Source organism: Chanodichthys erythropterus, chromosome 9 (assembly GCF_024489055.1).
Source record: "Chanodichthys erythropterus isolate Z2021 chromosome 9, ASM2448905v1, whole genome shotgun sequence".
In the NCBI taxonomy this organism is placed as follows: Eukaryota; Metazoa; Chordata; class Actinopteri; order Cypriniformes; family Xenocyprididae; genus Chanodichthys; species Chanodichthys erythropterus.
In genome coordinates, this window is record NC_090229.1 from 18,568,493 (window position 1) to 18,579,730 (window position 11,238).

At 35.3% G+C, this 11,238-nt stretch overlaps 1 protein-coding gene across 1 annotated transcript in view; it reads right to left on the minus strand.

Annotated features, from left to right (window-relative positions):
* Positions 1-2,355: 2,355 nt before the first annotated feature.
* hsd17b3 (hydroxysteroid (17-beta) dehydrogenase 3) overlaps positions 2,356-11,238 on the minus strand; it is a 13,591-nt gene continuing 4,708 nt past the window's right edge. The window contains exons 2-11 of the mRNA XM_067395623.1: positions 10,209-10,255; positions 7,313-7,388; positions 7,115-7,222; positions 6,958-7,025; positions 6,575-6,619; positions 5,917-5,951; positions 5,528-5,609; positions 5,334-5,399; positions 5,065-5,214; positions 2,356-2,532 (exon numbers count right to left, since the gene is read on the minus strand). Coding sequence (XP_067251724.1) covers positions 2,356-2,532; positions 5,065-5,214; positions 5,334-5,399; positions 5,528-5,609; positions 5,917-5,951; positions 6,575-6,619; positions 6,958-7,025; positions 7,115-7,222; positions 7,313-7,388; positions 10,209-10,255 — 854 coding nt within the window. The remainder of the gene's footprint in view (positions 2,533-5,064; positions 5,215-5,333; positions 5,400-5,527; positions 5,610-5,916; positions 5,952-6,574; positions 6,620-6,957; positions 7,026-7,114; positions 7,223-7,312; positions 7,389-10,208; positions 10,256-11,238) is intronic.

Below are 11,238 nucleotides of genomic sequence, written 5' to 3' on the forward strand. Positions count from 1 at the left end.
ACAGGTTAAAGTTTGAACTAATTGTAATATACTTGCACTAGCATATTGTAAATGACAATTTAGTTCAAACTTTGACCTGTGGAGGGCAGTAATACACTTAGCAGTGTCTACACTACCGGAATTCTAATAGAGAAGAAGAAGAGAGCTAGATGAGCATTTATGGTTAAAACGTATAAAATTAAAAAAAAATGAGAAAATGAGCAATGGTTTCTCTAGATAAGACCCTTATTTCTCGTCTGGGATCGCTGTAAACTGTAATTTTGACCTTCAACCGTTTGGGCTTCATTGAAGTCCACTATATGGAGAAAAATCCTGGAATGTTTTCATCAAAAACCTTAATTTCTTTTTGACTGAAGAAAGACATGAACATAAATTATCAGGAAATTTTAATTTGAAAGTGAACTAATCCTTTAACTGCAGTGACTTTGCTGCAGGAAGATCCATAAGTGTGTAGTGTGGTGAAGTGTGTAATGTCTGTTACTGGGGAAAATAATTTTTCGGTGAAATTGGTCATCTCCAATCCAAAGACTGACTCTGACTTTCGGCAGCGGTGACTCGTCCAAATCGGGACAAAAAGTCATGTAGTGTATTCCAGCCTTAACATCTTGTATATTGCAAATATGTAATTATATCATACTAGATGTTTTAAAAGTGCCCAATTATTTCTCACAGGGTTCTTCAAATGCGAAATGAACTATTTTTTCCTCTCTGATGCCTCATTTCTAATGGGCGGGGGATATTTACATGTAACTGCTTTTAAAATTGTTCTAAAATATGTTGATATGTATATCCATATAAGTAAAAAATGTGTGTTCTTGAAGTGCTATCCACATATCATTGCAACTACAGCGTGATTATTTACATAAAAGTCAAAATAATGGGATAATGACAACACAAAAAGCACATTACATTCAAGCTTTTAAAGATCACGTGAAAGTGCGTTTAACCACTATGTGGCGCCAAAAAACTGTTTAAGTGTGGATCTTTCAAATGCTCTTTAAATAAGACCAAACATTTTCTAATCTTGTGAGACTGACCTTCTGTTAATGTTATCAAGGTCAGTTCTGCTCAACTATCTCCTGTCTACTGATATGATATGATTAATAATTATTATATTCCATTATCAACACTGAAGGATTTTGAAGGACCGTGGATGGAGGCCTGTCAGTTGTTTTGTCCTCTCATTTTCTTTTGCAGTCTAATATTTTTACATACATTATTATCATAATTGACATAACAGTTGTGGTGTTTAAGTATCAAATGCTCAATACTGTACAGTCCTGGGCAAAAAAGGGCCGAGTCAAAAAAAGCCAAAATATTTAGTGGTTTTTAAATGGTCTTAACCATATTAATTACAAAATCGCTGGTCAGGAAATTAGCAAGAATTGCACAAATACTGTGGATAAAGTAACAGCATGGAATAGCCTTTCCCAACTTGCAGACAGCTTTCTACAGGAAGAGTCAGTGTTGTTCCACTCAATGTTAATGGCTTTAAACAGCTCATGAGTGGCTGAAAATTTTCTCCCAGTTCATTTGAGTTTAATGCGAGACAAATATTCACTTTAGGGTTCAAATCTGGGTTCTGACCAGGCCAAAACATGAGCCTGATAGACTTGTTCTGAAGCCACTTCTTGGTTGTCTTTGCAGTTTTAGCATGACCATTTTCTTCATCTGATCATTCCTCTTTACATAATAACTTTTGATTTGTGGAAAGCAAACCATTCTGCAATATTCTCCTGTTCTCCAAAGCTTTAAATGACTTTTCACAGTGAAGTATAGCTCACCAATACAAGCAGCTAAAAAGGATCCCCACACAATGACAGCTCTTCCTCCATGCTTCACTGTGATAGAGATGCATTTAAAATGATATTTCTCAGCAGATTATTGAAGACACCGCTCTGGAGCATCACTATGCAATGTGAGTTTTATTGTGATTCATTATTGCACATACAACTTCTCATATTCTGCCAAAAACTTCATTCTATCTTTGAAGTTTTTTTGAGACAGTGATGGCTTTTTAAGTAGTGCATTTGCTTACATTTTTGCTAATTTCCTGACCAATAATTTGTGGTTAAAGGGATAGTTCACCCAAAAATGAAAATTTTGTCATTATTTACTCACCCTCGTGTTGTTCCAAAAATTGTACGAGTGTCTTTCTTCTATTGAACACAAAAGAAGATTTTTTGAACAATTTTAGTAACCCGGTAGCCATTGACTTCCCTGGTATTTTTTTGGAAGTAAATGGCTACTGCTGTGAACTGTCTGGTTACCAACATTCTTCAAAATATCTTCTTTTGTGTTCAACAGAAGAAAGAAACTCGTACAGGTTTTGGGTGAACACTCCCTTTAAGACAATTAAAAGCTTAGTGTTTGGCCATTTTTGGTTTGGCCCGTTTTTTGCCCAGGAGTGTTTACATATTTAGAGAATGACAACTCTTGGCTTCTAACCCTTTCCTTCACATATTTCTTAAAGTAATATTGAAACGATTCACTCTGCAGGACCCAGGTGGGAATGGACTGCACAATCCCGCCCTAAAGGAGAAATACACGTTGATCAGAAATGATACATTTGGTACATGTACAGAAAATACACACTCTTAAAAGTAAAGTTTCCAAAAAGGGGTTTTAACAGAGGTGCCATAGAAGAACATTGAGTTCCCCAAAGAACCTTTCAGTGATCAGTTTTTAAAGGTTTAGTTCACCCAAAAATGAAAATTCTATTAATTACTCACCCTCATGTCGTTCCACACCTGTAAGAGCTTCGTTTATCTTCAGAACACAAATTAAGATATTTTTGATGAAATCCGGGAGGCATATGACTTGTCCATAGACAGCAATATAATCAACACTTTCAAGGTTCAGAAAGGTATTAAAGACATCGTTAAAACAGTAAATGTGGCTGCAGTGGTTCAGCTTTCATTTTATGAAGTGAGAATACTTTTTGTGTGCAAAAACAAAAATAATGACTTTATTCTACAATCTCTTCTCTTCCCTGCCTTTCTCCTTAGGCAGATAACACAGAAAGCACAGTAAAGGCTTCTGCGTTTACGTCCGAATTCCGGCTCAGTATTGGCCAGTGTTAATTTCGTAAACTCTGACGAAAAATGTTAATTTTTTTCCATGACTAAGACTAGACTATGAGAGACGACACCAATATCATTAAACGTAACTGTGACTGAATCAACACATGCAATATTGTTGACGAAATAAGGCGAGACTGAAATGTGGCTAAAAGACTAAAATCTTTACCAAAATCACTCTTGAAATCACGTTTTGACAGACTGCATAGAGATTTAAGATTAAAACTCTGTTCGATACAAAAACATGTCCTTCTGCGAGTTATTGTTTTTAATGCTGATTATACTATACGAGCAAGAATACAATGTTTCCCGAATATCCACACAATTTCAAATGTGTCATTGATTTTATACAACAGTTCAAGAAACAAAAGGGTAATATAAAGTGATGTACATTTTAAATAGTATTGTATATTTTAATGTACTAGTATCACTTCGTTTTTATCATCATTGTATTTATTGATTTTTTTTTTTATCTAAAGCATTATTTATTTTATTTATTTATATATATTATTTATAAAGGTTAAAAAAAAAAAAATGCACTGGAAAAAACGATTTAAGAGGACAAATATTGTCCCTTAATGGAAAAGGTGTAACTGCAGTCTAAGTAGAAAAGAGAGGGTACGCAGAAGGATGTAAATATCATTAATATTACTGAATAAAGTTGATATTTTTTATTTGTTTTTGCGCACAAAAAGTATTCTCATTGCTACATGAACCACTGCAATCACGTGAATGGTTTAAATAATGTATTTAGTAACTTTCTGGACCTTGAAAGTGTTGATTATATTGCAGTCTATAGACTAATATACCCCTCGAGTAATACCCCTCGGATTTCATCAAAAATTTCTTAATTTGTGTTCCAAATATGAACGAAGGTCTTACGGTTGTGGATTGACATGAGGGTGAGTAATTAAAGCGATTTTTCCTCTTTGTCGCCATCTCTGTTTGAAACCTTCAATTGCAGTCATATGCGGAACAGTTATCTGTACGTGTGTTGTGCCTCGGCACGGCTCGTCAGCGCAGATGAATCTGATGTTTGCTGTCAATCACTGCACCGGCGTGGATACTGAACTCCAGAATCACAGATTCTACGTCTTGAAAGTATGACCAATATAAGAATTTTCACTGGAAAATATCATCTGAACCAGTAAGTAACGTCTGCCACTTTTGTTCTGACCAACTGAGGAAAAAAGCATTAGGCCTACAATAAATCGTGCTGCCAATGATGATTAAATTTAACAAATTATTACCGTTATATTGTTCTCAAATTGTTAATGTTAACAACATCATTGCGTGACTGTGTATTTAGTGTATATTAGCGTTACCTGTTGATTTCAATTTCTGTAGCCACTCCACAGTCCAAAGTCTTTTGCTTTTTGACTAAGTTACGGGTGAATCTCTAGTTGTCATTTGGATCTTTCTTGATTACAATCAACCATCAAAATGATAAGTTTAATTATTTCAGCTGCTGTGAGAACAGGCTATAAATGATCCGCTACCAGCAGCGTGCTCACGTGATAAAACCGACTAGCTGGTCTCCTTCTTTTCTTTTTACGGACGTGACGTAATGACGCACAGACTTTCCCGCGGAAATCCATCATGTCGCTCTTATTATAAAACATTATTACAAGCTTACCATTGTGAATCGAGATAAGATAATGAGATAGTTTTGAACACTGGCTAGTTATGTACTTGCTCAAAAATTGATTTTGGATCATTTTTAACCAAAAAAAGTTACAGACTGCAGCTTTAATGACAGAATTTTCATTTTTGGTTGAACTAACCCTTTAAAAGAACCATTTTTTTTTCTTAGTGCAAAGAACATTTTAATAATCTAATCAACCTTTTCCCACAATAATAAATCTTCTGTGCAATGGAAAGGTTCAATGGATGTTAAAGGTTTATCATGGAACAATTGATGCCAATAAAGAACCTTTATTTTTAAGAGTGCAGATATGTATATATAATAAACAGATATCATTACCAACATGGTATGAGTGACGCTGCCATATGTTTGATCACCAGCTTTCAGATACTTCAATGAGCTCCTCACAAACTCCCCAGCTGTGAATGTAATCATATCTGGCTTCTGATGTCCTGTCATTGATGTTGAAACCCCAAATGGAGCCACTGTCTGAGAAAAAAAATACATTAGGGAATGAGGACATTGATATCTTACCCCTGATTAGCCATATATGTAAAATTTGATACACAAAAACATTATTTAACTGTTATTAAAGTTTTTTATTCTACCTGAATAATAATTCCCTTGGATTTATATTCTGCTTGAAGACCTTGTGAAAATCTCTCAACAAAAACCTGAAAATATATACATATACAGTATATGTTAAATAATATACACACACACACATACTAATAATATAGTTAGAATTGCAGAAAAAGACTTTTCAACTTTGTGTAGATGTTTTGTTCTTAACTAAATTTACCTTTGATGCTGCATACAAGGTGTAAATGGGGCAGGGTATTTTGGCTATGCCAGAAGACACATTCAGAATGACTCCTCTTCCTCTAAAGAAATACTTTTTGTCAGTGTGTTTGTCATGTGTTAAAATATGGGCAACACTTTATTTTAATGGTCCCATTTACACATTCTGTTTACTATAAATAACACTGAACCAACATTTGAACTAACTCTCATTAGAGTATTAGTAGACTGTCTCTGTGTTTAATATCTAGCAACAGACATACTACTGACTATAAGTAACTTTGCAACTACATGTCAACATATTCCACTAACCCTAAACCTACATCAAAACAGAGTGTAACCAAAATAGATAATAATTATGAGACAACTATTCAACAGAGAAGGCCAAACCTTTGCTGCATTCCTGGTAGCACAATTCTGCACATCTAAATATGAAAAAAAAAAAAAAAAAAATTGTGAGCGCATTCTATTAAATCTCTAAATCGCACTAAACCAATGGTTCTCAACTGGCTTTTCTTTACGATTTTATATTGGACGTCAAGTGGCCACTCAACATTGTTTAGCATCTAAATTTTCAACCAAGAAATCAAACATTAATGTATTACTATTATAACTAACTAACTTATTATAACTATATCCAATCAATTCCCATGGACAAAATCAAGTCCCGTCCAGTATTTTTTTTTTTCCTGTTGGAGAATTAGCAATTTTTTCAAGTCTGATGGACTGTTAATAAAAGATAACTTTTCTAAATTTAAAAAGTTTATAAACATGTATTTTTGGTAATTATGCACAATTATATCAATAGTTGCATTTAATTAGTTGCCTTTTTTCCCCCATGCTTTCTGCAATCCTGTCAGAGCTGTGACTCAGTTTTGGTTGTGACCACTGTGACCCACCTGCCTTATCCATTTGTACAGTAAATGAGTGAGTGGTAAAGACCCAGTTACATTTACATGTATGCATTAAGCAGATGTTTTTAAAATAGAGCATTTCTTCACAGAGCCAACAGTATTCATAGTGTACACTTCTGTTTGTGTTTACTCACCTTAACCATGGCTTTTACATTGCAGTTGATAACATCATGTATTCCCTAAGAGGCCACCACATGAAACATATAAATGACAGTATGTGAAATACTCTGTAATGGGTCTACCATTATATTTGTGATATTTTATTACAACATGCTTCCATGTACTGTAGTTTTACACTGGGCATTTTTCTATTACAAATATCTAAAATAATTCCTTCTACATTGTTAATGGGAGCTGATAGCAGCACGTACTATGGTTTTATGCTGACTTTAAGTAAAGGGAGACATTGAAAATGTACAATGATGAGAAGGATCTATGCAGGAACAGTTTGAAAACCCTAATTATTTATAATGATAAATGTATGAACAATGACTGTATGAACCATAGGTGACCTTACTTCTTCCAAATCAGATATTTCAAGTAGCTTGCAGGGTATTTGGCTGGGCAGAATCCCAACGTTGTTCACTGTGTTTAAAGAAAAGTAACAGTAATGCTACTGTTTTTAACATAGACGCAGCTCATATTTGACACATTGAGAAATCTGATATACTGACCTAAAATACCAATATCCAGACCCTCAATGTTTTCTTTAATGCATCCATATATATCATCTTTGGTGAAGTCAGCAGCTATTACTTTGACTTTCCCTCCTGTAGTGAGCTCTGTCAGAACAAGAAAAGAAAGCTGGTTAAACTGAGCTCTAAAGCTACAGACAAGCTAAGAAACTGAAATATCAACAGTCAACACTTCACCGATCTTTCTGGCTGCTCTGTCAAGCTTCTCTTGATTTCTGCTGATGACAATCACGCTCATACCTAGTTTTGAAAGCTGCACAGAAAGACAGGAAATACAAAGATTGTAAAGTGTTATGGAAACAGCCTATACTATAGGGGATGAGCTGGTAACTTATTGCTTTAATACTGTCACGGAACACAGACTAGGGAGATGGTATAAATGAAGACAGGCTTTATTGAACAAAGTGGTAATTGCAATGGTGGATATGGAATGTGATTGCAGCAGGATGGACACAGAACAGGTGAGTAGACACACACAGTCACTGATGAATATAATCTGAGCACTTTCCTTTTTTTGTTTTTAGGACGAGAACACAGGACTGGAAACAAGACGAGGAGCTGGAGAACAGAGATGAAGGAGAATGGAGACGTGGAACAGGTGAGTAAAAGGAGGGATGATGGGAAATTAAGTTCTAAGTGGATGAAAGGGTTGGTGACTGTGAGTGTGACAAATACAACATGGGATCTTAACATTTGGAGCAGACTAAACTACAGATTAATACTTGTTCCAAGTTGGTTATAGGGCTAATACTGTCATTTTTGTGGAAGAAAGCATTCTGAGATCAATTTTTTGACCAAAAAAAAAAAAACACACCACCTACTGCCCTTACAAAATAAATCCTGCAGAAATCTGGACACCTTATTACTGTAAAACTTTTCAGGGATCAATGGGTTGAGTAAAGATTTTATTCAATTATATATACACTAAAAGTTTAGGCTAGGTACGATTTTCCCAAGGCTGCATTTATTTTACTAAAGATTTTATCATTTTAAATAGCCATTTTCTGTTTGAATATACTTTAAAATGTATTCCTGTAACGGCAAAGCTGAATTCAGTATCATTCCAGTCTTCAGTCACATGATCCTTCAGAAATCATTCTAGTATGCTGATTTGGTTAATCAAAACTTATTATTTCTTATTATTATCCCCTATAATAATATTCTTCTTATTATATTATTACCATGTTTCCATCCCGTGTTTAGTTCCTGTTCCTGCAGTTCTTTGTTTACTCATGGGTTAATTGATTATGTTCACCTGAGTCTTGTTTGGTTCCTCATTTAACCATGTATTTAAGCCCTCAGTTTGGTTCTCTTTGTCCTGTATTGTCTTTACATGTGTGAAGCTGTTACACTGAATTTTGCCATCTTTGTTTTTGTAAATAACTAGTGATGGGAAAACGAGACCTTCTGAAGCGTTTGAGGCTTTCATCAAATTGTGCTGAAAAATGGTTCATTACTCAAAGCTTTTAACACAGTGCACATTAGTGACATCTGGTAGTCAGACTTGTATTCTGCACCATATCTAACTCATCACGGAGGTTTGAAAAAGCATGTGACCACCAAACAAAACGTCAGAAGTCCTTGACGTATGGAATCACTCTTGTCTTGAATCAGTTCTGTCTAATCTGATGTAATCCCATCTAAATGAATTTGTGCCAATGAGACCACAACTTGTGTCATGTGTAGCCTCCTAACTGGATTCACATATTGATCAATTATATAAAATAAACAATGATGTGATCATAATTGAGTAGTTGAAAAAATATTTTAGATGAGCTGTTTATACCTTATGTTCTGAAAACATGATTAAATACATTTATGCACCAGGTGAAGCACCAATTTTTTCAAACCAGCTGTCCTGACTTTCCGACACTGCATGACGTTCGAAGCTTCAAACGTCATCAATCATGTGGTATTGTCATTTCGATGCAAGCATCAATACAATGTGTGATACAATAGTACTTTGAAAACTGCGTCGGAGCTTCGGAGCCCCAGTATCAACCGTCCCATCACTATGAATAACTAAATCTGCTGCAATTGAGATCCTCTATTCCTTGCCTGCACTGTGACAATATTATAGTGGAAACCATGATACATTATTATTTTTTCATTATTCTTTAAAGGGATAGTTCACCCAAAAATGAAAATTTGATGTTTATCTGCTTACCCCCAGTGCATCCAAGATGTAGGTGACATTTTTTCTTCAGTCGATCACAAATGATGATTTTTAACTGCAACCGCTGCCGTCTGTCAGTCAAATAATGGCGGTTGATGGGAACTTCATCTATAAGAGTGAATAAACCTTGCTTAGACAAATCCAAATGAAACCCTGCGGCTCGTGACGGCACATTGATGTCCTAAGACACGAAACGATCGGTTTGTGCGAGAAACCGAACAGTATTTATATAATTTTTTACCTCTAATACACCACTATGTCCAACTCCGTTCAGCTTCCGGTTAGTGAGGTCAGATCGCGCTCTGACAACGGAAGTGATGTCTCGCGCTCATTGAAGTATATGGGCGAGACATCACTTCCGTCACCAGAACGCGTTTTTTGACCTCACTAACAGGAAGCTGAACGAAGTTGGACATAGTGGTGTATTAGAGGTAAAAAATGATATAAATACTGTTCGGTTTCTCACACAAACCGATCGTAATTTGGACTCGTCTAAGCAAGGTTTATTCACTGTTATAGTTGAAGTTCCCATCTACTGCAATTATTTGACTGACAGACGGCAGCGGTTGCAGTTAAAAATCATAATTTGCGTTCGACTGAAGAAACAAATTCACCTACATCTTGGATGTACTGGGGGTAAACAGATAAACATCAAATTTTCATTTTTGGGTGAACTATCCCTTTAACGTATAGAAACTGCCATTTACTTAGATCAATTTAATGCATTGAAGAATAAAAGTAGTAATTAGTGTAGAGTATATTTTTTGTTCATAATAAAGATAAGCATAGAAACATTTTACTGTTACCTTTTTATCCTTATACTTAATTATTGAACTAATCTAAAATCAATATTAGGTATAGTCATAGATGTTTTCACATAGGCAGTAGTCTTGTTACCTCTTCTGCATATGCTCTGCCTATTCCATCTGACCCTCCAGTGACCACTGAAACAGAGGAAATATTTAGTATTATTCTTGAAACCGAAAACGGTAAGAATAATAATTTGATATTCTGTCTCTATTGCACTGATGTGTCAGTTTACGTAATTCTGAAGAAATGTGATCAACAACCTGTTCAATTTGAGAAAAACAAAACAAAACACAATTTAACAATATTTTAAAAATATTTTTTATAATGTAAATAACTATGACCTATACATATGATTTAGGCCTATGTCTTTTATTACAGAAAATAAGCTCTAGAGCTCTCAAGCATATCCAGAACATAATCTATCTCCCATCACTCCCTCTGAGAATCTCATAGGCTTCAGACGATAGGCAGTCAGTGTCTGTTTGTTTTAACAGCATGTTCTTGAACAGACTACGTGTACCCACCAGTTCAATAAACAAATAGGAAGCATGAGTGTTGCATATGTGTGAAAAGTCATCTTCTATTAGTCCATGAGAGAAATTTCACATTGTAGGTGGTACAAAGGAGTGGGAGGAAAAGGGGTGCTGGAGGGCCAGTGGGGCCAATGTATTGAGGAAATGATGTAAGATGTAATTACTGCTTTCATTGCAGACTAGAAAGATTTGAACTGTCCATGTGCTGTCTTCTGCGTGGGAAAATGGCTCTATTGTGTCTTTCTTCCTTAAGATGTTTCCCATGCTTTCATTCTTTCTTTGCACCAATGTTCTTGTGTACAAGATGTACAAGTAGCACTCTGCCCTCAGTGAGATCTCACGATAAGCTAAATGTCAAAATCTTTGTGAACCTTTGCGAATCATTCAATCTTCGGTTGGCTTGCTTCAGTTTTATAATTTATTATAAATTAATAAATGCATTGCTACTTCAGTAAGGTTAACATGCATTTCATCTGCAGGAAATTTACCACTCAGTGGTAGGTGGGCATTGTCACTGGGTGTACAATCTTAGTCGTTCTGTTCTCAGCAGCAATGAACCTCCTTGTCAAGTTACATCGGGGTGC